This window comes from Crotalus tigris, unplaced genomic scaffold (genome assembly GCF_016545835.1).
Source record: "Crotalus tigris isolate CLP2741 ecotype Arizona unplaced genomic scaffold, ASM1654583v1 scf7180000018825.4774228, whole genome shotgun sequence".
NCBI lineage: Eukaryota > Metazoa > Chordata > Lepidosauria > Squamata > Viperidae > Crotalus > Crotalus tigris.
Genome location: NW_024097215.1, coordinates 2,014,692 through 2,041,527, shown reverse-complemented (window position 1 = coordinate 2,041,527; position 26,836 = coordinate 2,014,692). Strand labels below are relative to the sequence as shown.

The 26,836-nt window shown below is 43.9% G+C and overlaps 2 protein-coding genes and 1 long non-coding RNA gene across 7 annotated transcripts in view; 1 reads left to right on the top strand and 2 right to left on the bottom strand.

Moving 5' to 3' along the window:
• Positions 1–10,775, bottom strand: part of LZTS1 (leucine zipper tumor suppressor 1) — a 36,787-nt gene extending 26,012 nt beyond the window's left edge. Inside the window, exons 1-2 of one of the 4 annotated variants that reach the window (XM_039356540.1) lie at positions 7,285–7,329; positions 1,364–1,558 (exon numbers count right to left, since the gene is read on the bottom strand). The gene's annotated coding sequence lies outside the window, so the exon portion shown is untranslated. Of the gene's footprint in view, positions 1–1,363; positions 1,559–6,477; positions 6,667–7,284; positions 7,413–10,164 lie in introns of those variants that run through there. The other 3 variants (XM_039356541.1, XM_039356542.1, XM_039356543.1) reach the window with 3 other exon arrangements.
• On the top strand, positions 10,344–16,078 carry LOC120313981. Its single transcript, XR_005558309.1, has 3 exons — positions 10,344–10,444; positions 12,991–13,204; positions 15,956–16,078. It is a non-coding gene; the product is annotated as an uncharacterized LOC120313981 (long non-coding RNA).
• Positions 15,252–26,756, bottom strand: LOC120313980. Of its 2 annotated transcripts, none has more exons than XM_039356546.1 (11): positions 26,661–26,756; positions 24,184–24,272; positions 22,459–22,549; positions 20,964–21,052; positions 19,991–20,123; positions 19,650–19,767; positions 18,732–18,796; positions 18,134–18,225; positions 17,162–17,240; positions 16,961–17,084; positions 15,252–16,505 (listed from the first exon to the last, which is right to left on the bottom strand). In XM_039356546.1, the coding sequence occupies exons 3-11, from the start codon at positions 22,502–22,504 to the stop codon at positions 15,878–15,880; spliced, it is 1,374 nt and encodes a 457-aa protein (XP_039212480.1). In that variant the 5' UTR covers positions 22,505–22,549; positions 24,184–24,272; positions 26,661–26,756; the 3' UTR covers positions 15,252–15,877. The 2 variants fall into 2 exon arrangements, with proteins under 2 accessions (XP_039212480.1, XP_039212478.1); XM_039356544.1 differs by having other exon boundaries at positions 25,789–26,749.
• Positions 26,757–26,836: the final 80 nt, after the last annotated feature.

Genomic DNA, 26,836 nt, shown 5'->3' with positions numbered 1-26,836 from the left:
TTCACTAGACTAGACAAACCCAATTCTTGCAAGCGTTCTTTATATGTTTTAGTCTCCAGGTCCCTAATCATCTTAGTTGCTCTCTCTTGTTCTCTCTTCTCTTCCCCACCTAACTCCCCTCTAACAAGTAGCTTTTCAACACAAGAACACTAGCTTTCATCAGCCTCCCACCTCGCTCCAGTCCTGCCTGCCAGAATGGAGTGACTAAGGTAGTGGGCGGAAGTGCGTTGAGTTACAAGCCAAATTTAGCAGCTTGTAGTGCCAAACTGGAGTATGTCTTGTCAGGACTGGGCTGCCTCATGCAGGGAGCTGAGTGGTTTCCACAGCGAGCAAGCTGCTAGGATAAAGGGTACAGTACAGCACAGTTAGCATGTGCAAGACGGAGAAGGACAGAGCGTGCAAGCGGGTGCCATCTTGGCACAGAGACAGTCATTGAGGCCGCTTGCAACTAGCCAACTTATACATGCTTTGAGGCTTAGAGCTGAGCTCCAGAGGGAAATCAGTTCCATTCCGTACGCCGGATAGGGAGACTGGGTCATGTGCTGCATCACGCCAGTTAATTTCTGACTCCTCAGAAATAATCCTTCTGCCCACCACTCTCCGCCCCGTGATCAATTCCATCTGTATGTTTCTATAAGAGTAACAGCAGCAGCAGGAGCCAGTTCAAGATTAGGCTGCCTAACAGCCCATCTGTGGGTGAATGAGAAGCAGGTTGAAGGAACCGTTGCTTGGCAGGTATCTTCTAAAAAGTACCTGCTCCATTCAGCGCTCCCCAAACCATTCAGCCTGTTTTTATTCATCCGATTTACCTTATTCATCCAATGCATATGGCTGCCCATCTTCCAAACGAGGGGCTCTGGGCTGTGTACAACAAAACTAAATAGCAATAGCACGTAGACTTATATACTGCTTCAGAGTGCTTTACAGCCCTCTCTAAGCGGTTTACAGAGTCAGCCTCTTGCCCCCCAACAATCTGGGTCCTCATTTTACCGACTTCGGAAGGCTGAGTCAACCTTGAGCTGGTGAGACTTGAACTGCCGAACTGCTGGCAGCAGGCAGAATCAGCCTGCAATACTGCATTCTAACCACTGTACCACTATGGCTCCTATATTCAAAACTGTTGTTGTAGTCGTTATTAAAAGCTTACATTATAAAGAGCATAAAACTAAAATAAAAAATACATAATAATAACAGGGAGCTATCTCAATATTGAACCAGCAACCAGAGTTGATGGTACAACCACGTCTTGAGGGACTTCTGGACAAACAAAAGGGATGAAGCGAAGCCTTACTTCAGGAGGAGAAAATTCCACAAAGCAGCTACCACAGGAAAGGCCCATCTGTCTAGGACCCAACACACGTACCTCTCTAAGGCACAGCAGCCAGTAAGTCCTCTTTGCTGGATTTGGAAGGACGAAAAGATATAATTGGGAAGAGGCAGCCTCTATTTCCAACGTTCAGGCTGGATTTGCCATTGCTAATATCACGCACGATGGCTGTACTCACAGAGAAGGTCTGAAGAAGTGCAAGGACGCACAAGTTGGTCACCTCGCTTCTCTCTTTTATTTTTAAGAGAAGAAGAAAAAAGGAATTCAGTGAAAATGTTATCTTTGGCAAACTGAACCCCAGCAAGCATGTGGAACTGAAAAACTATTCAGGCAGCATCTTGTACAACTCTGTGAGAAATTCTGGATGGTCCAGCTCTAATTAGCAGTGTTGTTCAGGGTGTAATCTCCAGTCCTGCGTTTGGGTACCAGCAGTGTGACTGGTCATCAGTGTTTCTTAACCTCAGCAACCTCAAGATGAATAGACTTCAACTCCCAGAATTCCCCAGCCGGCATGCTGGGAGTTGAAGTCCACCTTCTTAAAGTTGCGGAGATTGAGAAATACTGGATTAGACAACCTTCATCTCCATCACAAAGACTATTGGCAGCTTAGACTTAATTGTCTGCATTTTGTTGGCATTCAAGGAGGAGAGGAAAGCCAAAGAAAAACAGGTCTAAGAATACAATTAGCAAAACCCACACAACTTTGCTAAGAACTTGGGTAGAAGCCACAGCCAGGCTACACAACAAACGAGGTCTATTATGAGACAGTTTTGATATCTCCAGTGGAAAGGGTCCTCTGCACAGCAGAAGCTCCAAGGGAGCCACTCTTAGACAATACAATCTTGGCTGTCTTTTTTTCTCCAGTAGGGCAGTTGAAAGCCTAACATGAATCTGAATCAGTGGTTCTCAACCTGTGGGTCGGGACCCCATTTGGGGTCGAACGACCATTTCACGGGGGTTGCCAAACAACGCAGTCCGCCATTTTTTCCCCCTTTTCCTTAGCTGTGCTACTCCCTTTTATTCTATTGGCTTTTGAAAGCCAATAGAATAGACTCTCTTGAATAGAGTCTAATTCTATTGGCTTTCAAAAGCCAATAGGAATTATCTAGGCTGTCTCTGCCCTGCTGAGCCCACCAAAAGTCCCATTCTGCAAACGGTGCTGCACCAGTTGAGTAGTCCTCGACTTACGACCGGTTGAGTAGTCCTCAACTTATGACTGGTTGGGGGTCGCAGCATTAAAAAGATTGAGGATCACTGATCTGAATAGAAAGATTCAGGTTTCAAAGGCAAACCAAATATTACATTATAGATATGCTGAGTGCCAAAGTTTGCTATAACTGCTCAAGTTCAGGTAACAAACCACAGGGTGTCCCCCAAACCTCTTTCTTATGGCTCACATCGGAATGAGGAAACAAATTAAATGGTGGTAATGTATTCCTTAAAATAGATTTATTCTAGTTTGGGGAGTGGGGAAAAAAGGCCACAACTTACCCTCACCACTAATGTCTTGTTTTAGCCACTTTGCCAAATCCACCCTGATCCTGTTGACCAAAAAATGCTAAGGATACTCACTGGCCATCATAGTCTAACTGTGCTCCAGGTGAAGATGCTTAGCAGCCTACCTGTTGGAAAAAACCATCAGCATAGACACAAAATACACCAAGCTCCTACTCTCACACCCTCAACACCGTGCTTGGAGTAGAGCAGGGTGTCCAGCCTTGGCAAACTTAAGATCTGAGGACTTCGACTCCCAGAATTCCCCAGCCAGCATTGTCCACATGTCTTAAAGTTGCCAGCCCTGGAGAAGAGACTTGTGCAATAATGGTGCCTTTCAAAAGCAGGAGATGCCCTCGTAATGTAGAATGGCATTAATCTTGCAAAACATTTTGTATTCAAAATGTTTCATGTCTGGATGGAACTTCCAACTACTTGGCAAGTGTCCTAGTGCTGTTCTGACCTCGTTGGAGGCGTTCAGAGCAAGAAACATGTCTGAGTTGGCTGGAACAGTATGGAAGGCTTCCTGTGAATTTGCTACAGCCGCAAACAGGGTCTTTCGACTGCAAAATGTTTCAGAATCAAAATGTTCTGTATACTTCTGACTCTCATCCTCACAAATTAGTTCAAGGCAAGATGCAATGGGGCCACTGCATTACGTACTGTAGAGATAGTAAATCGGGTCATGAAATGGAACGCTGTTCTACCAAGAGTTGGAAGAATCAAAATATTCTGGAGATAAGCTACTTGCACCTTGTATTTAGAATACAGAGTAACAGAATCAGAAGGGAACTTGGAGGTCTTCTAGTCCAACCCTCTGCTCAAGCAGGAGACCTATACCATTCCAGACAGATGGCTCTTTTTAAAAGCCTCCAGTGATGGAGAACGTGCAACTTCTGGAGGCCAGCTATTCCACTGATTAATTGGAAATTAATTCTCACTGTCGGGGAATTTTTTTTTTCATTATTTATAGGTTGGTTCTCTTCTTGCTTAGTTTCCATCCATTGTTTCTTTATGTTAGTTACAAAGTGACATACAGATAGGCATTATTTAAGCTTTGTTCTGCTTGACCAATTGCTTTAGACAAATCAAATAGATCATAATGCTAAGACTATGCTTGGAAGCTTTATTTTCCCCCCTTATAACTGAAGTCACCATGAAAAAGCTGGTAAAAGTTAACACATCAAAGGTGTTTATTTGTTTGCTGGACCATTACAAGAAAAAGAAGCTACTCAGGAAACTTCAACAGCTATCATTTTGCCTTCACATAAGGGCTCTTTGATGATCAAATTACACAAAAGAAAAACATCCTGCTTAAGAAAAGTATTAGGAACTCACAAAATAAAACTTTCCAAGGAGTTGGTATCTCAGAAATGCTCATCTATGGGTCTTAAGAGAACTCTGGTTTTATTTCTATGGCGTTTGTACAGGGGAGCTAATTGTAGCCATATATCTCCTTCCATATATAAGGGACTGCCACAAAGAAGTGTGGGTGGGGGGAGTTAAACCTATTCTCTAAAGCACCTAAAGGCAGGACAAGAAGCAACGATGGAAACTAATCAAGAAGAGAAGCAACCTGGAACTAAGGAGAAATTTCCTGACAGTGAGAACAGTTAACCAGTGGAACAACCTGCCTCCAGAAGTTGTAGATGCACCAACACTGGAGGCTTTTAAAAAGAGCCATTTGTCTGAAATGCTACAGGGTTTCCTGCTTGAGCAGGGGGTTGGACTAGACGACCTCCAGGGTCCCATCTGATTTTTTATTTTGTAGTGCAACTGAGGACCCTCTCCTCATGGACCTTACAAGACATCACTGCCTATGAATGAGGGCTGACAATGAGAAAACTCTCTCAGCCCAACTCACCTCACAAGGTTGTTTTTCTGGGGGAAAAAAACAGGAGGGAGTGTTATGTATGCAACCTTAAACTCCAATAGAGAGGAAATTACTCTAATTAAGGAACCATCAAGGAGAAAAACCACACCCCTACCCAAACTGCAGGGCAAGCTCCTGTATATAAACAGGGAGCAAAAACTCCACAATCTGCTCATCTCAGAAAGCAACAAGAGCACCATGGATAAAATCTAAAAGCCACATAAAAAGCGTCTTTTAGCCACTCCTAAGATGCTGACTTTCCCCCTAAAGGCACTTATGAAAGCATTTTATTACAGGAATGTGCACTTTTTTCCCCACAACGAAAAGCAACCAGGGGCCAACAACCTGGGCCCCCACAATAATCATAAAGGATGTTTCTTTTTTTACCAAAATAATCAAAATCTCGTGGACACCTAAAAAAGTCGCCAGGCCCCCAGGTTAACAGGCCCCACCACTACTACATATCTGATCAATGCTCGTGCAAAAGTTCATCTGGTTTGAGTCCGTGGGGCTTATTCAGAAGCTCCAGAGAGCTTTCATCTGTGTTCAGTCACTAATCAATGCAATACGTTTGATATGTCTGTAATAGTATGAAAGTCCTAGAGACCGGGAAGGGAATAGGAATCAAAATATCCTTTCGGAAAATCTTTCCAAATTGAGGGCCACATTTGTTTTGCTGGGGGAGGGGGGGGGAGGCACTTTAAAAAAAGAAGAAGAAGAAGAAGAAGAAGCAAGCTCAGAGCAAATTTGAAATTCAGTGTCATGTCATTAGTATTTCCATCTCATTAACCTGAATCAAAATGCCTGCTCTCTCTGTGACACATTCAATTTTACAATTCGGCCAGGTCATTCCGGGCTGTGTTTTCGAGGGATCACGTGGAGTTTACACTAAGGAATTCTGCTCCAAGAGAGAAACTGTGAAAAGTGTTTAGGATCCCCAGATAAATGCCGTATGCAACCAGAAACATGCTGTATGCAAGAAACCAGACGCTATGCTTCAAGGTGCATCATGCAAGCAGTCAGCAGTACTGGTTCTGTCACCAAAGGACGTACAAATCAGCAAAAAGACACACACACACAAAACCCAATCAGCCATTCTTTAACAAGGTTCAAAGGGTCACTGCTGATCACATCAGCGGCTGCATTCCAGGTGCATTATTCCTGGCCTCGCTGATATGTGAGCTTTTCATTTCGTCCAGCACTTAAGAGAGGAAGGTCTTCCACAGAACAAGCCAGCTGACTTCAGTTGGCACGCACTGTTATCAGAAATAATATAATGCTCAGGCACATGGAGAGAAGGAAAATGTGAAAGCCTTGGTTGTTATATATATAAACCAGCATGTACAAATCCCCTTTCTTTTGCATTATTTCAGCATGAGTGGCAATTTCCAGAGGGGGCACAATGTTAAACTGTTGCTGCTTAAAGTCTCTCCCTCCCTCCCTCTTTTTGGAATTTTAAAGCCCAGATATTCTGGTTGGAGTTTTAGACATGCAACGGAGCAGCACTGGCTGATATCTTTTTATAGCACCATGCATATATCTGGTTTTTTTTTTTTTTAAAGATGCCTTATGGCAGCATCCTACAAAGGTAGAATTGACCCAATTAGATTATTCCTCTTTTCTTTTGTCCTCCCCAGGACTTTCCATTCTGCCAAAAGCTCTCCAGAAGTTTGAGCAGAGAGTTTTCACCTCTCCAGCTGCCAGAGCATCTCATCTCAAGCGGAGGTGGTTACTGTACAACCGAACACACTCATACGTGCAAAACAGGCGCTCAGTCGCTTACCTGTAAATTTTGCCTCTGGCTTTATCAACCCTGAATGGCGTCCTGCACTCGCACGGCAACATGCGCAGACTTGTCTCCTGAACACTTTGAAGCCAGGGGGACTCGTGTCCCGTAAGGCTGAAGCAGGATCGAACCACCCAGCCTCCTTTGAACGCCTCGGGTTGCAACTCTCTTAATCACTAGATGGCTGACAACGCTGAGCGGGGCTTCTGTCCCCTGTCCCGGGTACTCCCGTCCTCCCGCCCGCCTCCTGTCCTCCTTCCAGCAAGCTGCAAGGCCATCCTTGCCTTGCAAGAAATGAGCTGCATTCCCACAACCGTTCACTCTTTACTGACTTGTGTTAACCCGCTGCCTGGCTTCACACAACGTACTGATCCACAACTAACCAGAACTGGTTGCATTCGGAGCACACACTAAATCGGGGAGGGGGGGGAGAAAAAGCAGGCTTACCCCCAACCAAACTTCCTGCGTCGGGCGAAGGAAGGCAGACGCACAACAATACGCCCGAGCAAGCGGGCTGTGTGAGCGCCCAAGCCTTTGTTTTGCACACACTGATTTTCCGGGCCGTGGCAAAATCAGCTGCGCGACCGCCAGCCGGAATTCCTTCAAGTCTCTTAACCCCCCCCCCCGTCTCCCCCCATCTCCCAACAGTCCCGGATGGGGCATTCGTTAACGACCGGCTTTGCACGCCCGTTTCTCTGCCCTGCGCTACTTTTGCACGGGCACCGCGGGGGCGCCAGAAGCGCCCTGTCCTCACCCTGGCGCCCCTTCCCCGAATTTGCCACCTCGCGCCGCCGCCGCCCTCACCTGGCTCCGGCTTGCCCCGCGTCCTGCCCGGCCGCTCCGTGTTCCCCCGCTCCCCCCCCCCCCAAGGGGCGCAAATCCGGGCCAGCGCCGTCTCTCCGCCAGCCGGGCTGCTTTAGCGCCGCCGCGCCGCTGCGCCGCGCATCGTCGCTCGCTCGGCAGCACTTGGGGGGGGGAAAGGAGAGGGCGAGCGAGGAGGGCGGGGCGCGGCGGGGCATCCGAAGCGCTAATTGGCTGCTTAGCTCTGTTTGGGCACGCGGGGAAAGCGGCCCGGCGGCGGCGGGGGGCGGTGTGTGTGTGTGTGGGGGGGGGCGAGCCAAGATTGGCTTTGTTGCGCCGATCGCTGGCAGCTGCCAGGCGGGTGGAAGAGATGGGGGGGCGAGGGCGGGGGGGGGGGAGAGAGAGAGAGAGACGGCTGTAATGATATGTGTCGCCGACGGACGGCACGCGCCGCTGCCCCACGTCCCCCCCCTCCTCGGGACGCCTGAGGGGGTGGGAGGAAGGATGGGAGAGAGCGGGGGGGGGGGAAAGGGAGGTGTCCCCGGGGCAGCTGAGCTAATTGCTCCGAAGGCAGGAGGGGCTTTGCAAATTTGCACACCGTCTCCCTGCCCTGCGGCTCTCCGCAAACCCCCCCCCTCCTTTCTCTCCACCCCGGTCCCGCCTTCTGTCCTGGGCGGCGTGAGAAGAGCGCGAGTCGGTCTTCTAGCAAATGCGAGTTATTATCAGTTGTGCAAAACTGCACCCGATCCTAAAGGTGCGAGTACGCGGCTGTCGGTATTCTGATCCAAGATTGAATAGCGAGGCTGGACGCGAGGTTGTGGTTAAGCTGGTATTTTTTGGGGGGTGGGTGGGCGGGGGTGGGCGAGAGAAACGAGCGAATTGGGGGACAACAGCCGTGAGCATCAGCTTGGCTCTAGGCTGCAAAATAAAGCCTCCGTGTTGAGACGTGTACCTTGAAGTGGGGGGGGGGGGAAAGAGAGGACAGGTCTGCCGCCTGCAAGCTTTGTTTGAGTCTTACATGATGTCCAGACAAAACATGACATCAACGTTACCATCTAGTTGACTCAGTCTGGGATCTTTGGTGAAGCCACAGAGGGATTCGTGCCAGCGACTGTTGAGATCCAGCTAGAAATAGTTAACAATTTAACTTGTGATCTCTTTATGTTGGTCATTTGAGCTGGATTTATACAACCTTCCTAACCTGTTTACTAAATTAACCATTTTCTCGGTTACAGCATAACACATTGAACTGGAAACTAATGAAACCGTTTGGATTCATGAAACATAAGAAGCTGCAAAACTGTAACCCAGCTCAACCCATCCAAGGATGACGCTACACTGCGCATACTGTTGTGAAGTCTTTAACTGATCCAAGTTTTACATTTTGCGTGAACCAGCTTTTGACATTTGGAAATCTATCTCTACATTTATTGTAAAGACAAGTTTGTAGTGCAAGAAGTATCTTTGTTTTTGTATATATTGTGGTTGCTAGAAGACATTCAAGATGAAAACAGTCTTTCCAGCAGACTTTCCCGTCTTTCCTCTCATTTTCTATCAGTCTCTTAATATTCTAATATGGACATTTTGTACCCTGAAGTCCCAATGCCATTTGAAGACTCTTGAGTACTTAAAAAGAAATCTTGGCTTTAGGTCAAGATTTCCAATAGCAACAGCTCTGGTTGATAGATTTTTCTTCCTGGATTGGATTTGTCAAGTCACTTTTCAAAACCTTCTATTATGCATTTTTAAAATAAATAAATAAATAAATAGGAGGAGCCAAGTTTGGTATCATCATTCTACGTTGGGACTACATTTCTCACAATTCCTAGCCAGCATGGTAAACAAAATTCTTGGAACTCCAAACTCAGAATGGAAATGCTGCCAGAACTAAACAGTGAAATGATGAAGTCTCCCTTTGGTCTGCCTTTGGCTTGTTGATTGTTATTTTTCCCCAGTGAGTTTTACTATCCACATGCCTTCGCTCTTCTTAAATTGCTTACTTTTCATAAACAGCTTATGCGGGTTTTTTTGTTTTGTTTTGTTTTTCAGGAAGCTGGCCCAACCCCTTTGCCCCTGCACTGCCTTTCAGCTCTTGAGTGACCTTTTCTCACAACATAAGATATAAAAGATGAAAGGCATAGAATTGGAGCACGTTTAACAAACAGCAAACATGTCAAATAAAAGATTATCTGCACTACAAGTGCTAGAGTTGGCAAGGCGTAAAGCAAATGCTGCTGAGTGCAGGTCTCAAGGAACGATTCCAGTCTAAGCAAGGAAAGCACCTTCTTTTTCATCCCACCACATATCCAAGCTCTAGGCCAGGGGTGTCTACCCTTGGCAACTTTAAGACCTGTGGACTTCAACTCCCAGAATGCTCTAGGTCATGCCTCTCCCCAACGTCTTTTGAAAATTACCCAGCCTTATCCATATTCACTACCATTTTGGTTTGCTTTCAGCCCAGGCAGATGGTCCCTTGCATCTCCTCTGCTTTCCACGTGGAGGACTTCAATTCTTCTATAGCAACCTCAGCTGCCAGGCGCAACACTGGGAGAGAAGGTAGAGAAGATCCAGAATACCAACTTCCTGCTGCATTCTGTGGAATTACTACTTGGAAGCTTTGTCCATACACGCCTTCAAAGGTCATGCCAACAAAACCAACTAGTAAAGTCATGCATATGAATAAAGGCTCAAATAAACCACTCCCGCTCAGACAGCGCCGCAAATCCTGCAGATAATACGATGCCTGCATGCTTGATCCCACATGAGGCATCTTGCAAAAGCTACCTTAACAGGTAGTTTTTGGCTTACAACCATTTAGCAACTATTCAAAGTCACAACGGCACTGGGAAAAAAAAGAGATTTACGACTGGCTTTTGCACTTACCACTGTTGCAGCATCCCCAGTCAGGTGATCAAAATCCAGGCACTCAGCAATAGGCATGTATTTGTGATCTTTGTAGCATCCTGGGATCGTGTGATCCCCAACTGCCGCCTTCCCAACTGGCTTCAGACAGACAAAGTCAAAGAGGGAAAGCTGGATTCGCTCAACGAATGCACAATTTGCTTAAGAGCAGTGATTTGCCACTGTGGCAGAAAAGATCATAAAACCCGGATGTGGCTCCCTTAACAACTTGGCAATGGGAATTTGTGTCCTCGTCCTGGTGGTAAGTAGAGGACTATATACCAAGTCATAGCGCTGTCCTCTCTAGGCTCACATTTTCTGCTTTGGTTGCCAGCAGCTCTTCGTGATCTGTCTGTCTCATTTATCACACCCCATTAATTCATCTGCTCCTAATTATTCGACTGGTTCCCTCTACCTTGTCCTAGAGCACTTCAAGTTGTTTTTCCGCCTCTCCATCCTTCTGACGCCAGCAAAACGTGCATCTAAGGCTCCTCGGGGTTGTTTTGACTACTTTCAAGCCATCCGCATCAGCGCTGGCATCTGGATGAGTCTGTCGCCCGCGTGCAGAGAACCGCCAGCCAATCAGCGATTGCCCTTCCTGGCCAATTGTTGGAGGCAGAAACTGACAGCCAATGGGGGCTTCTTTGTGGGCTGGTAACTAAGTGGGTCCTCTTCTTCCTCCCCCCCACCTTGAGTTCAGTGCTAAAGCACCTTCCCTCCTGTTGATAGAAAACAAAAGGGAATGCACGGCTATTGTTTTCCTGCTGATCATATGCTGGCCATGAAGCAAGCCGTCATTCCCTTCTAAGCAAATGGCAGTGTGCTGGCATTTATGCATTGGGGTTTGCTTAATAATAATAATAAAGTTGGAAGGGACCTTGGAGGTCATCGAGTCCAACCCCCTGCTCAGGCAGGAAACCCTACACATTTCGGACAAACGGCTGTCCAGTCTCTTCTTAAAAACTTCCAGTGTTGGAGCGTTCACCGCTTCTGGAGGCAGGTTGTTCCACTGGTTAATTGTTCTAACTGTCAGGAAGTTTCTCCTTAGTTCTAGGTTGCTTCTCTCCTTGATTAGTTTCCATCCGTTGCTTCTTGTCCTGCCTTCAGGTGCTTTGAAAATAATTTGACTCCCTCTTCCTTGGGGCAGCCCCTGAGATATTGGAACTCTGCTATCATGTCTCCCCTTGTCCTTTTCTTTGTTAAACTAGACATACCCAATTCCAGCAACCGTTCCTTATATGTTTTAGCCTCCAGTCTTGCCAGTGCAGAGTTATGGTGGAACTGATCAGGTAGCAGAAGTCAGAAATCCCCTCTGGCAAGGATATGGGGTGCAAATGTCTGTGGAGATTCTGAGTCATCCAGCTCATGGTTGTCCCACAGGTGCTCTTTCAAAAAGCAACCAGACTTCCTTGTTTTTCTTTGAAGACGTTTCGCTTCTCCTCCAAGAAGGTTCTCCAGTTCTGATGAGAAGCAAAAACGTCTTCAAAGAAAAACAAGGAAGTCGAGTTGTCTCTTGAAAAAGCACCTTTGGGATATGGGGTGCAACTTCATGCACAAAGGCACCGTGCATGCAAACAGCATCTCTGGCCTTGCGCCGGCATTTCCCTGACCAGGTATACAACACCCCTGGCAAAGGGATATCTTGACATGGTTTGCAGCATTCAGTCCCACCCCACTTAATCAAGTCTTGAGATCAGTAGGGAGAGACACCTTGCTGAAGGGGCAGATCTCACTTTAATTTAGAATATCCTCTAGGAAGCCATTGCCAATGAATACAGTCAACGTTACTGTGAACAAAATGGACGGACTGTATGCAGTCCTCGACTTAACAACAGTTCTTGTAGTGACCGTTCAAAGGTACAGTGGCACTGAAAAAAGTGACTATGTCACATGACTGGTGCAGTATCCCCATGGTCACGTGATCAAAATTCAGATGCTTGGCAAGGGATCCATATTTATCACCGTATACGGCCTCTTATGGTTCCTGTTGCTGCAGCCTGGCTAATTTCCTGATTCATTGATGGTGGCTGGTGTAGAGGGTGTGTACGACCTCATTTGGTTTGATGACTTGAAAGTAGCCAGTAGAGACTTGCTCTTTGGAGCTGTAGAACAGAAGGGGACAAGACAACAGCTCAATCTGTGGGAGGAGCAGAGGAGCTAGTGGGACTAATGAGGAGGAGGCTGGCAAGGGTTGCGTTTCTCTTTTCTTGAGGAAAAAGGTAGCCATCTTGGATGTCTGAGAATGCCTAGGTATGCTGTATGGTGTAGATAGCACTGCTGCATGTGCTGCCTACTTGAGAGAAGATCCCTGTGTTGGGCATCCAATGTCCGAGTTCTCTTTCAGCTAAATATAGGTAGTTCTCAACTTATGACCAGTTGCTTAGCGACCGTCTAAAGTTATGACTACTTGCCCCCAGAGACTTAGAACCCAATTTCAAAATTCTGACGTCTCCATGCGATCACGCAGCCGTATTTTTAAGTGCTTGGCAACCAGCCTGGTTTGCAGCACCCCCTGCTCACATGATTTCAATTTATGATATTTTTGACAGAAACCAGCAGTTGCTTCTGGGGTTTTTTCTTTTTTTTGGGCAGAAACTGTCCCATAGTGAACAATGGGTTTACTTAAGGACCCCTGCAATAAAAAGTTGTAAAAGTGGTGGGTCCAATCACACGGTGATCCTACTTTCTTATACAGTCAAAATCCAGTAGGGTGGTTTCTCTGAACAGCTCTTTGAAGCATCTCTGTAATATAGCAGCCCAATTTGTCTTTTCCTGCTGGGCTGAGCACTTTTCTCTTTATTGTTCCAGGTTTCTTGAGAAATGGGCAGATTCATATCTGCATTCCTCCACCCCTGCTTTGCTTTCTGAAGTTCATTTCTTTCCCAAACCTGCAGTTCACAAGTCAGAACTTGCTCTGTCTCTCTGAGACTCACCGCCTCCTCCGCCTTGGCTGTTCCAGGTATGTCTGCTCTGAAAACTACCTGGAGGATTTCTCTGGGAGTGGCAGCCCTGCAGCTTTCAGGTAAGAAGACGGCCCAGGTGAAAGGATCAGGACAAGTAGGTCCTTGAGATCAGCGAGCAGTTTCAGAGTTGGGTTAACTTGGCAATGGTAGGCCACATAAAGAATCAGAATCATTAGATGAATGAAATTATCTCCAATGGCAACCGCTGAGGATAGCATTCCAAAAAAAAAAAAAAACCACAAATCCTTAACTTACACCTTACACAAAAGTGACCATAGCACTGAAATAACTGACTTATGGCTGTTGCAGCATCACCATAGTCATGCAATTAAAATTCTGGCTCTGGGCAACCAGGGTGTATTTACAATGGTGGCAGAGTCCTGGGGTCATGTGGTCACCCTCTATGACAGCGTTTCTCAACGTTTGTGTGACGGCGACCCCCGTCACACAAACGCTATGCGCAGCACGCATGCGCAGCGCCCCCCCCTGGAGGCGCGGCGCCGCCCCCATGCGTGACGCGCATGTGCGGCGGCGCCCCCGGAGGGGACAAAATGGCGGATCGCCGCCTTTGGCGACCCCCGAAAAGTGGTCGATCGACCCCAAATGGGGTCGCGACCCATAGGTTGAGAACCGCTGCTCTATGACCTTCCCAGATGTAAAAGCAAGGGGGGGGAGAGCCAGATTTGCTTAGTGACTACACAATTCACTTAACAACTGCAGTGATTCACTTAATAACCGCACCAAAAAAGTTGTAAAATCAGGGACAAGTCATTTAATCATCTTGCTTGGCAACAGGGATTCTGGTCTGTTCCTAGGAATTAAATTTAAATTTGAAACATTCTCTGAGCAATTCATTGTAGTGATAATAGTTCCGATGGTTTACTGACTGTTCAGTGTTTTTCCACTTTCCACGAGACATTTTTACAGGCTGAGTCAGCTGCAGATCTTGCCGAGATTAAACTGCAGGATCCCTTTATTTGGGGATAATGTCTTGTTAATGGGGGAATGCACGCGTTATTGCCCTCACGGTTATATCAGATTCCTGAACACACTCAGAGAGGTGCAAATGGACTTACCCAAACCATGAATTTCATGAATTGTTATGTCATATACTGAGTGTGAGGGTGTGCAATGGCTCAGGGGGTAAAACACACTGAGCTTGACAGCTGGAAAGCTGACAGCCCAAGTTCAAGACCTGAATGCCACGGAACAGGGTAAGCTCCTGCTACTTGTCTCAGCTCCTGCCCAACCAGCAATTCGAAAGCATGCAAATGCGAGTAGATAAATAGGTAGCATTTCGGTGGGAAGTGTTCTGTGCTCCTTTGTCATATAGTCTTGTTGGCCACATGGCCACAAAAGATGTCTTAGGACAACACTGTCTCCCTTGGCTATGAGCACCACCCTCTAGATTTAGACACAATTGGACAAGGGAAACCTTTACGTTTATATTGAGTGTATGTACTATATCTTTAAGTCCAATTTACATTAAGCACAAAGGCTGATCTTAAGAGGAACTTTGACATTTGAAGGATCCTAAGTTCCCATCCTTGTTGCTACATATAGCCCTCTTCCCCATCTTGACTTTCAGGATGTTATTCCCAAGAGTTTAAATCATTCTTTCTCAACTCTTTTACCCTGGAGGATCCCTTGAAATAATTTTCCAAGGTCTTAGGGAAACCTGGGTAAAAATAATGAAACTTACACAAAATTTTAAATACTGTACACTTCTAACCTCTATCATACATGTTCTCCAACATTTATAAAGGCAAAGTGACAGGTTGCCATAAAAATTCCCATCAGTGAGAACACTACTGCTACACAAAGTTAAAAAAAACTCAACCACATGTTTTTTTCCAATCACTTCTTTTGTGGGACCCAGTGGAGAAAGGCTGGTCTAGGCACACAGCAATTTAAAAAAATGGCTCCTTGAAAATTTTAACTGATTCTCATAACCCCTAAACAGGCGCTTAGAATCTAAAATCCACTTCATTTTTCCATATTGTGTAATGACGAGCTACTGTAAGTTTAAACAGCACCACTGTGTGCCGAGTTCCTGAATAACACCTATACTGAATGATATGTAGAAAGTAACATCAGTTTGAAAAATGATTTATTAATAAGTGTAAATATATGTCCCATTTTTAAGTTGACAACATAGGAAACAGTTTGTTATTTTTCCTAATTGTCAGCTTACCCATTTCCCATATCTAAGAAAAGAATATAACATGCTACATATGCAGTGCGAGTTTGCTAATGATGCTAAACATTAAACAGTATGCTAAACATTAAACAGGCTTCCCACCACCCCATCCCATTCTCTTGCAATAGGTACACAATTACTTTAACTGTCAGCATATATCCCTATTAAATACAATAAAGGTGAGGATAACTTTTAAATTTTCAAGGTAGATGCCATCCGATGGTCGGCATTGTGATCAGTGCATGGTTTCTGTGGATAACAAGCTATAGCTTATTTCTTCAGCTTTCATCTTAGTGCTGTGCCTGGAAGCTCATTTCCCTGGTTAAATCTTAGCTTCAGTGGGTAAGATGGCAGAGAGGATTCCATATTTTTCCAAAGAGAGGCCTTTTAATAGTGGCAGCAGTTCTCTGGTGTGTAAATCTAAGATGGGAGCTATCCCCCAAGCTCATTTTCAGTGGAACTGCATGAATCATGCTTTGCAGAAATGTACTGTATGACTCATCTTGCTCTTCACTAACCTTGGATACACCTTTCAAATAGAGTTTGTTTTTGTTTCTGAGGAGTTGATGGAAGTGGATGGTAATTGAACATTTGCTTCATTTTTTTCCAGAGACAATTCCTCTCCTCTGTCTTGGCTGGAGAATACAAGTTGCTTAGACACAGAGGCAGCTTTTTCTGGTTTTTCTTGGAGAAGACCAAAGCTGTGTGGCATTTCCTCAGCAGGCAAAATGTGGCTGATGGTTGGTTTCAGAGCCACTGTGTCATCAGATTTGTGGATAGTGGAAAAGCTCAGGCTACCATCTTCCAGAATTTCCCCTGCAACAGGAGAAGTGAGTTGTGGGTTTCTGGCGGACTTTGTCGTTTCAGCAGCAGGCTGTGGAAAATCTGCTGGAACTTCTGGCTTTTGAGAAATGTTGTGATCAGTGGAATCATGATTCTCATCCTCCTTGCATCCCTCTCCACGTAACAAAGAGACATCATTTGATGATCCGCTGACGTTTTCTACTTCAGATTTCTCCAACATTGGATTCTTAGTATGAGACTCTTGGTTGACTGAAGGGTGGTTAAGAAATTCATGAACATCATCTCTGCTTCTAAAATTCAGTGGGATGGTCATTGAAAGAGTACTGGCTGTGCTCAGAGTATCTTCTTCTTGTACTCTAGTAAACATACGTACATATATTTGAAAAACAAGCTATGTAGAACATTTTAGCAATAGCAATAGCACTTAGACTTATATGCTGCTTCACAGTATTTTACAGGCCCTCTCTAAGTGGTTTACAGAGTCAGCCTATGGCCCCCAAAAGTCTGTGTCCTTGTTTTACCGACCTTGGAAGGAGGGATGGCTGAGTCAACTTTGAGCCGATGAGAATCAAACTGCCAACACTGCTGGCAGTCGGCAGCCAGCAAAATTAGCCTGCAATACTGCATTCTAACCACTGCACCACCACGACTCTTTAAGCTGATATTGCTCTATGTGCATATGTATGGAGAAGAGTGCAAACGCATCTGCTTGTATCATATGGAAGAATAAAAGTCTTACAAGCCATCTCTCCTCTCACTGAAACTAAGAAACCTGTTTCACAGCTATAGAAGCCATCCAGTTAGTAATTACCGCTTATGGACATGGACGCCATCATCTTTATGAAGGGCTGTATGTTCATCGCCAAAAGCCTCACTTCTGTGATGCTTGCCAGCTGTGGAAGCTTCAGGAAATTGAAGCATACTCTGATGGGAATCTGAGAACAAACATGATACAAAAATACATCAAAGTCCGTTACCTCCTCATATATCCCAAACCATCCATCGCTCCTACCTGCTTCAGGACTGCTCATAGTTGGGGATAAATCTTGCGTGTGTTCAGTAAGTTGTTCTTCTCCCTTTGACAAGCAAACCTGCGAAGCAAGAGTTACACTCTGTAGCAGCAATCAATTTTCAACACAAGAGTAACTTTGAAGAAAGACTGCCGAGGAAGGATCTGATAACAGTTTTCAGGTTCCCCAAAGGAAAGTCACACAGAAGCAGCCACAACCTGTGCTGTGGCCTAAGAGTCCAAGATACGGAATAATGCTCTTAAGTACTTGGAAAGAAGATTGCAGTCAAACATTAAAAAAAAAAAAATCTTCTGATGAATCAGAACAATTTGAGAGTGAACTAATTACAGAGAGTTTATGGAGTTCCCTCCAATGCATCTATTCAAGCAGAGGCTAAGAAAGTCATCTGTTGTAATATTTCTATGAGTCTTAGCCACCATGCTATGGTTGATATTCCTTGGAATGGTAATAACACATTTTACAGTGCAAAACCTCTACCTTTCAGCCCATACTGGGAAATCAGCTCTGCAGGAAGACCAGAACTACACTTTTATTGGCTACAGTAATAGAATTCTCCAAGTCTGATTGTGTTGCACCTCCTCCCATACACTCCAGTAAACGAGGGCAAGCATTTGCTTAATGCCTTTCCAAATGCTCTCTCATTTTTTTGGATTTTAAAAAAGTCCCACTTGCCTAAGTAGCGGCTCTTGCACATTTACACACACACACACAAATCTTCTTTTCTTTGTACACTACTTCATAAATTTGTCAAGAGAGCCAGATATTTTATTCCTGCAATTTTCTTTCATTTGGTAGTGTTCACAAGGAGATGGTCACATGGAGGCAAAATTAAGGAAGATCAATTGAGTCTAAGAAGACATCCAGGATTCTAATTAGGGTCAATAGGTCTGTCCAAGTGTGACTGTTTTGACCTTCTCTGCTATATGTGACTAGAAAAGCAAACAAGCTCTTACCTTTCTAGACCTGGTTGCTGGTTTTGACAAAACTTGCCGATGAATCTTGACTAGTCTTTTCTTAAATTTCTGCTTTGGCAAGACAGCATCACCTAAAAGGATTTAGGCTACTGTCATAAAAAATGCTTTGGGTGTTCTTCCCCACTGCAAGACATAAAACACCTCTTTTGCCCTTTACAATCCTTGAAGACCCAATGGATCTAAAGGTTTCGCCCAAACCATGGTTGGAGGGAGCTTTCAGCACTAGTAATAAGGTACTAGAAAGCATATAATGCACAAAGATTGCCCACTTCTGATCCAAGTGTGTCATCTAGGCTTTCTAATTTAATTTAAGCCGCTACATGCTCTTCCATTATTATATAAGTTCATCTTCTAAAATGGCAGCCAGAATAAGTGGAACAAATGTTTGACGTAGAGTAGAAATGAGCAGGACCAGATTCCTAGCTGATCTTGGAGGATTGATTCTCACAGTGGTAGAAAAATGTCATTTTGAAACCTCATCCCTTCTCTTCCGTTTCCTTTAAATTGAGTATGGCAGCCTCCTTCCCCATTGAGTCAAATGCAAGCTAAATATTAAGTACAGTATCAAAAATGCTACCTTGCTTTTGCAAGTTTGAGGCTGTGATCTTTTCTGCAGACTTCTTGTTGATTTTAAAGAAGAATCTGGAGTAAAAAAACAAACAGTTGAGCCAAACATTAAAAAAAAATAATGAGATGTTCAACATGTACAGATATTAACTCTGTTCATAAAAGCATGTCAGAATTAAGATTACTACAAAAGGACACCCAACAGGAAAGAGAGGATTATGCTCCTTTTATGAAAGAGAGATTTTAAATCACTGTGGAATTTACTGTTTACTTCTGTAGAAAAATTGGCCAAAATTCCAGCAGGCTGATGGTTTGAGATAGAAAGGGCCTCTAAGATGTCTGAGCTAGCACATTCATACCCATTCATATTTCTGACCACCTAACATATCCAAAGGATAATACAGTAGTGCATTTGACAGGAACAGGTGTAGCAAGATTGTTCATTGGCTCCAGGAGCTGAATAAAAAAATGCTCTTCTAATTATCCTAGCAACAGGATATGGAAGACTGTTGAGTTCCTGCATTAATCTGGTTTATGTAAGCTAGTAGCGCAAATCTAGTTGCTTACATAATCTCAATTCTAGTTCACTATTACCCAACCTTTGCAGTCCACTGTCCTTTTCAACTACAGCCAGCATGGCCTGTGTTTGAAGCTGGTGTTATCCCTTGTCTGTGGAATGCTGGTTTCCAGTGTTTAAAAAGGTCTCTATTATTTCAGAGGAGATTATTATAGTTATCCATTTTAGCGATGGGACTTTTTCAAGCTATAATTGTGGCAGCAGCTCAGTCAATAGGAATAGGTGGTGATGAATGCTGCTAAACAGATTTGAGAAGAGACATGTCTTAGGAACAGAATCGTGTAACCATAGCATTGCTATGGACGAACTTTGCAGCTAGGACCTGACATTATTTAGGCCTATGCAGCTCACCTGTTAGAAGCCTGGATACGAGAAGAAGGCTGAGAGGGTGAGGGTGCAGGCTGCTGGCTTTCTCCTGTCTGTGCTGAAGAACAGCTAGTATCTTGCAGTTGTCTCTGAAGAACAGCCACTTTGGAGCAGGCAAAAGATTCCGAATTAGCTGTGTCTTTAAACAAAGGTATATCACCTCCCTTTGAAATAGACATTTTAACATTTTCAAATTTAAAACCATTCTTACGTTGCCGACTTGGCCTTCAAATCAAAGTGACTTGATTTGCAGCATAGATTTTTACTACTAGTCATAGCTTTGCTTTCTGAATTCTTTGGGAAGATTAACCTCCAATTTCTCCTACCTGTATGCTCTAATTCCACCATGGTCCTCTCTGCCACGAAGGCTCTGCCTTCTAGTTCCTGCTTTTCCATCAACAGGCATTCTAGGTAGACTCTCAGCCTCTCCGAGAGTCTTAGCTCAGTACATTCAGACAGCTCCATCCAAAGGAAGCACAAAACAGGAGTCAAACCTAGGCTTTCTTCCCATGGATACATAATCAAAGACAGTGAGTCTCTTACAATGACAACAACCCAAATATAGCAAGTGTTGAAGCGTCAGAGGCATATTCAGGAGATGCAGTTTCTGTATTAGAAGGTGCTTTATCCACATAGACCTACATATAGTGGTACCTTGGTACTCAACTGCTTTGCAACTTATCAAATGTGGTAATAATAATAATAATAAGAGTCCAACCCCCTGCTCAGGCAGGAATCCTACACCATTTCAGACAAATGGCTGTCCAGTCTCTTCTTAATGTTGGAGCATTCACTGCTTCTGGAGGCAGGTTGTTCCATTGGTTAATTGTTCTAACTGTCAGGAAGTTTCTCCTTAGTTCTAGGTTGCTTCTCTCCTTGATTAGTTTCCACCAATTGTTTCAGGCGCTTTGGAAAATAACTTGACTCCCTCTTCTTTGGGGCAGCCCCTGAGATATTGGAACACTGCTATCATGTCCCCCCTCGTCCTTCTCTTCGTTAAACTAGACATATCCAATTCCAGCAACCGTTCCTTATATGTTTCATTGTTTGTTTAATGCTCAATGCACAAACTAGAACTTATTGGTGTTGGCTGCCTTGTGACTCACATTATTCCTTATGGGAAATATTTGTGTGGTACTTATAATTTTTGGTACTCATCACACCTCCCAAAACCAATTAATGATGAGTACCGAGATACCACTGTACAATCTTAGGTTTATATCCAAGCATCTTATGCCACGCAAGCATCCCAATCATGTGTTTTCAATAGAAATCCCCAATCCAAACAGCCAGCTCTACCTCGGGTAACACAAGTTGATCTATTTCATTCAGCAGGCAAACCAGCTTGTGGTTGTCCTTCCTGGCATGATCCAGTTCACGCTCAAGTTCTAAACAAAGAAGGGATCTGGGGTCAGCATCATAGACATCTCATATCATTGGAACGGGGACATTCACCCCCGGAATGCCCTCCAAATTAAAAATAAAGATGGGACTTAACCTGCAGCACCTCTAATTTGATCAACTTCCTCCCTCCCTGATAACCTAATAAATTTGCCAATTAATTAATTTGCTGTTTAGAATTGTAGGCGGTCCAAGAGTCACTTGGTGGAGTTGGGTGGCTAAAAAAATTGAATAAATAAATATGTGGCTGACTTGTGCAGTATGCAAGGCCCTTCCCAATCTGTTTGCATGATGCTATTTTACTCAATATTTCTCCCTCCCAGAACTTGTGATTTTTGGGGGGGTAATTGTAACTTTTCATATGCTACCACATATATTTATTCCAGTCTAAACACAATTTCTGTGTTTATGTGTTGTCTTCAAAATATTTTCTCCAGCCTTACCTTCTACTGAATTAGAAAGGGGGAAGAAATTTTTGTTGGACCTCCATTTATTCTTTATTGTTGGTGGCGGAAATTAAAAAAGAATGCTACTCATTCTTCCCATATTTGCTTAAAGCCAATAAAAGTTTTTCTTCAAAATAGCAATGTTTAGGACATTTGGACTGCAACTTTAAGCAAACTTATTACTGAATATCACTGAATAAGCAGTAGAACTTACTTGAGCCAATGGAAATGAACTGAAAGTCATCTCCCTTATAACAAGATCTGTGCATTTGCTCAAAGAACTTCACAGAATAGATCATTTCCCTATTACATGCAATATTTATATAATATCAGATATACAGTATAAAGCACAATAGGTGGAATACTCAAAAACTAGCTGGGATTTGAAATCTTTGCCTCTTAAACTTGCCGAGGTTGAGAAGCACTGCTCTAGAAGATGCTGTAAGCCAGGGGTGTCAAACTCAATTTCACTGAGGGCCACATCAGCATTGTGGTTGCCCTGGGGGGACTGGGTGGGTGTGGCCAGAGTGGGTGCAGCCTACTGGGTGGGCGTGGATGGAGTGGGTGTGGCTACTGGGTGGGCATGACATCATTTGCGTCAAGTGTGCCTGTGGGGGCCTGGGCAGGAGTGGGACAGATCTGAGGGTCTCTGGCAGAAGAGGGTAGGACCAGAGTAAGTGCCAAGGCATGGTCTATTGGGGCAAGTGCCAAGATGGCCCCCACAAAATTGTACATTGGCTCCCGGCTGGCCTGGGCAAGGGCCAAGGCAGCGGAGGCCATTCCCTCACTGTTTCCAGGATGGCTTCGCGGGCCACATGAAACCACTTCGTGGGCTGCATCCGGCCCCCGGGCCTTGTGTTTGACATGTCTGCTGTAAGCTCTAGTGGATAAATGATCATAGTCTAGTAGTTCCATCAAGTTTCAGCAGTCAGACCAAATCATTTTACCTCTGATACGCCTTTGATATGATGCTTCGGTATCTTCAGTGGCCATGTCCTTGGCCCAGCGTTCTCTTTGGGATGGAGAATCTTGGACTTGCTAGAAAGGAGGTTTTTATTTTTTTAAAAATATCCATCTTATGTTTCCCATAAGAGGTCATAGTCACCATTTCCATGAAAGAACCTTTAACTACAAACTACTGAAGCCCTTGTTGAAATGCCTTTAACTGGATGAAAAGATGCATTATAGGGAAACCATTTTTGAACCAGGGTCACCTCAAATGGGCTAACTTACAGAATGCATCCTAAATCCAGGACCCATGACTCCTGAAGGAATAACATTTGGGGAAGTTGTAGCCCTTTCAGTGCTATTGGCAGTTGCTGCAATGCTGTGCTCTTGGGGTCATGTTTTCATTTTCAACCTTCCTTGACAGTTTCCCAGCCACTCTTGAAATCCCTCACCGCTTGCCCTACTCAAAAAAAAAAAAAAAAAAAAAAGCCATTTACCTGCCTGCTGGAAAAGAAAGGGAAGGAAAGAGTTCTGATGCTCCCTGCCAAATTCCCACAAGGAAACTCAATGGGGAAGCAAGTAGGAAGTCTTTACTGCTCCCCTTTCTTCTTGGTTTACCCTTGGTCATACCGTTCTTCTCTGTATATCTGAAACAATGACTTAACCTGGCACATGCTGTCTAGTAATCTAGTAATCTTCTATCACTTTTGGTCAGATCAGACTCTTTGCTGAATAGTATCTCCTGCCATGGTGGTTAACCCTATATTTCCTGGAAATCAATATCTTTTGGGTGCATGCCTAAAAGGGCCAGAAAGTTATAAGCTAGTACATTTTTTTCCCTGCAATTTCTCATCAGCTAATTGTCTAATTATATTTGCTGCTGGGCAACTAGCCATGGGTATAATTTGATAGTGATTTCCAACTAACTGCTTTCCTACCTCAGCTTCCTCTTGCTAGGGTCTAGAATTTCCTAGCTAGTTGCTTGGAATTTAGAAAATTTTCATTTCACTACCCCAACATCAGCTCAGAGAAAGTTTGTGTTGCTATCCATCCAATAAATGAGAAACCATTTTACATCCATCCTTTTCTAAAACACCAGTAGCCAGTGGTTCTAAAACACTAGTTTTCAATAATTATTACAGTTAACAAACTATTTTCTTCTGAACACATTCCATTTGCAATCACAACTACAGAACTCCAGTGACAAGGTCCATCTGTTGTTTTTCATATGTTCTGTTCCTTGCCAGATCTGATTTTGACCATTTTTACAGTTTCAACAGACTCAATGCATCCAGGGTCACGCATCCAGTGTTAATTGTTTCTGACCATAAGTTGACAAAGAACCTGTTATCAACAGGTCACAAAATCATTAAGTAGTTTTTCAAGTTCTCCAAGATCCTTCATCAGAATAAAAGCTAGATAATGAGGATATGGAAAAGAAGCTGGTTTTGGTATAACAATTGCCAAATACTGAGTAGTTAATGGTTTCATTTCCCCAGGGTGTAATTCAATAGGGCAATGAGTAATTCACACAACCCACAATATTTACAGGTTTCAAATGGCAGACTTCAACAAGTAGCTTAACTTTTGACCCCGAGTATCTCCATATCCTACTTCATGTCACATCTAATGGAGATCTTTAGTCATCTCAAAGTCTTACTCAGTATATATGGCATTTTTGCTTATGCCAAAGCGCATAGATTAAGAATACAATTCAAGTTTACCTGGATATCATTTCCTGGAGCAATGCAGCCATTATCATTTGTATGGAATTCTTCCTGCTGCTGTTGCTGTGGTGGCTCAAGAACACTCCCTGCGGAGAATAAAAAATTCTTGGAAAACAGAGAACATTCTCCACTTTCCCAGCATATGTAATGCCCCTAATGTTTTTGTAACGGCGTAGAATTGAATATAGTACAACACAAGGTGTTAACGTCTTTGAAAGTTGCTGAATATCTGCAAGGAGCTTAAAGGTTTCTAAGGCAAACACAAGCCAGGTTTAGGTGCAGGCAGATGAAGTCCTGAGTAAAACATTCTCAGTAGCCTTGAGGTTCCTGTATAAAAACTAATTATCAGAAGTTTAAAGCCCACAAACTCTTAAGAATGAATTATAGCTCCATGGGAGAGGAGGGGAAAAACACACTCCCGCTTTGCATAGAAAAGGTCTCCAAGAAGCTTTTTCAGTTCTGACTTAAGAATGGAAGGATTTAATGGATGAGAAGTGAAACATTTTGAAAGAAAACTAAGAAAGTCCAGTTGCCTTTTGCACAAAAAAGCACCTTGGGGACAACCATGACCTGGATGATTGAGAACGTCCACAGAGTTTTCTCTGGAAGCTTCCTATTCTCCTAACACTCTGTGGAGCTTCAAGCAGGAGCAAATTTACCTTTGACTACTTGAAATATCCCATTTAATCCTTTGAATCATTATTTCCTCAACCCAGCCAAAGCAGCAATAACTGAAACCACAGTTCACGTCTTAGAGGGTTCTCACCTATTGCTAAATTTCAACACAAAATGCCCTACTTGATTAAAAAAAAAATCTTCCCCAAAAAGAACTAATGTTCTATTACTGACGATCTACATTTATCCATCATTCCAAGGAAATACTCCCCCAACAAACCTTTAGTTTTCAAACAACAAAGTGTTTCTCTTATTCCAGCTCTCCGGCCATTCCTTTGATTAGGCATAATTGAGCTTTGCAAAAAATCTCCCACGCCCGAACTTTTCTATCCTTCCTTTTTATCTTTATTTGCTGTTCTCTCATTGGAGAAACTAATCAGGGAACATGCGCTGCTTACTAATTGGTTTGAGGTCTCAGCTGACCACCTATTGTTTTCTAAGATAGCCAAGGTTTGAATTAGCCCCTGCAGCTAGGCTTCTAAAAACCTTCCTTGCAGCTTTTAGCAGAAGATCCGGTTTGGCTTTAAAGTGGCCCACCATTTTTTTTTCTGCCTAAAATAAGTCTATTGTGAGGTTATGTGTTTCCCCAAGCCCTCCTTATGGGAGAATGGCAGGGGTGGGATTCAGCCGGTTCGCATCCCTTCGGCAGAACCAGTAGCTAATTTTTTGTTGCCCAGGCCCAGAATAGACTTCCGGAAGCGGCATCCACACAGAGAACCGGTTGTTCCCCTATTTGAATCCCAGCACTGGAGAATGGCCTATTGACTAGGGTTTTTCATGCTTTGCATGGAACAAGCAATGCCTTAATGGAATTAAAACTTTCTACAATGACATTTTACAATGTGATTGTAAAAAGATATTGTCCCAAAGGTTGAGAAGCGAAATCTTGGATGAGAAAGCAAAAACATTTTCAAAGAAAAAACCTACCAGAGAGTCCAGTTGCCTTTTTGAAAAGGAACTTTGGGACAACCATGATCTGGACGACTGAGAAACGTAAAAAAGATATCATGACAACCCTGTGTGATTTACCTTTCTGGTACTATCTGTGCACAAATAAATAATAGCCATTTTTTCCATCACATCATTTGCATTCGAGAAAACTGTGAAGGACTATTACAAACACTGTTGTGTTCTTCACTGCTACTACGGTAGCAATTCTTCAGGTTGCTGAAGAGCTGTGCTTTCAGTTCTTCAAACCTCCATAACTACTTGACCATCAGCCTTAAATTGAAGTCCACAAGTCTTAAAGTTGCCAAGGTCGGAGACCCCTGGTCTATGCGTTTAAAATTCCATTTATCTGACATCTACTACACAGCCTCCTACTACAGTTCCAAGCCACCTGCGTCTTTGCTGAGCTGCTGACATGTGAGTCTGTAAACTAGGTTAAACAACTTGGTGGCCTCTGGAATAACACATACGCTCCCTTAGGGCCCACCAGATTCTTGTCTCTCCTGACTTAATTTTTAGAAGACTCTTCTTTCAGAAGCTAATTATGCTGCAAAGCACCAGTCTTTAGCATAATTGCTCAGAAAGACCCCTCATCCCTCCTTCCAGAGGCCCAGCTGGCAAATATATATATATATTTATGGGAGGAAGATCAGGGTGAGGTGACCATAGGTGAATGGAGCAATCTTGCCACTTTGCTTGATACAGTAAGTCTTTGGCTGATAATGGTGCATTTAATAGCCGTTCAAACTTACGACGGTGCTGAAAAAAGTAATTGATGATCGTTTTTCACACTAACGACTTGTGGCATCCCCATGGTCACGTGATCAAAATTCAGATGCCCGGTGACTCACATTTATGACGGCTGCAGTATCCCTGGGGTCATGTGATCATGTTTCACGACCTGCTGATGAGCGGTCAATGGGGAGGCCAGATTCACTTAGTAACCATGCGGTGATTCACTTAACAACTGTGGCAAGAAAAAATGGGGCAAAGCTCACTTAACAAATGTCTCGCTTAACAACAGAAA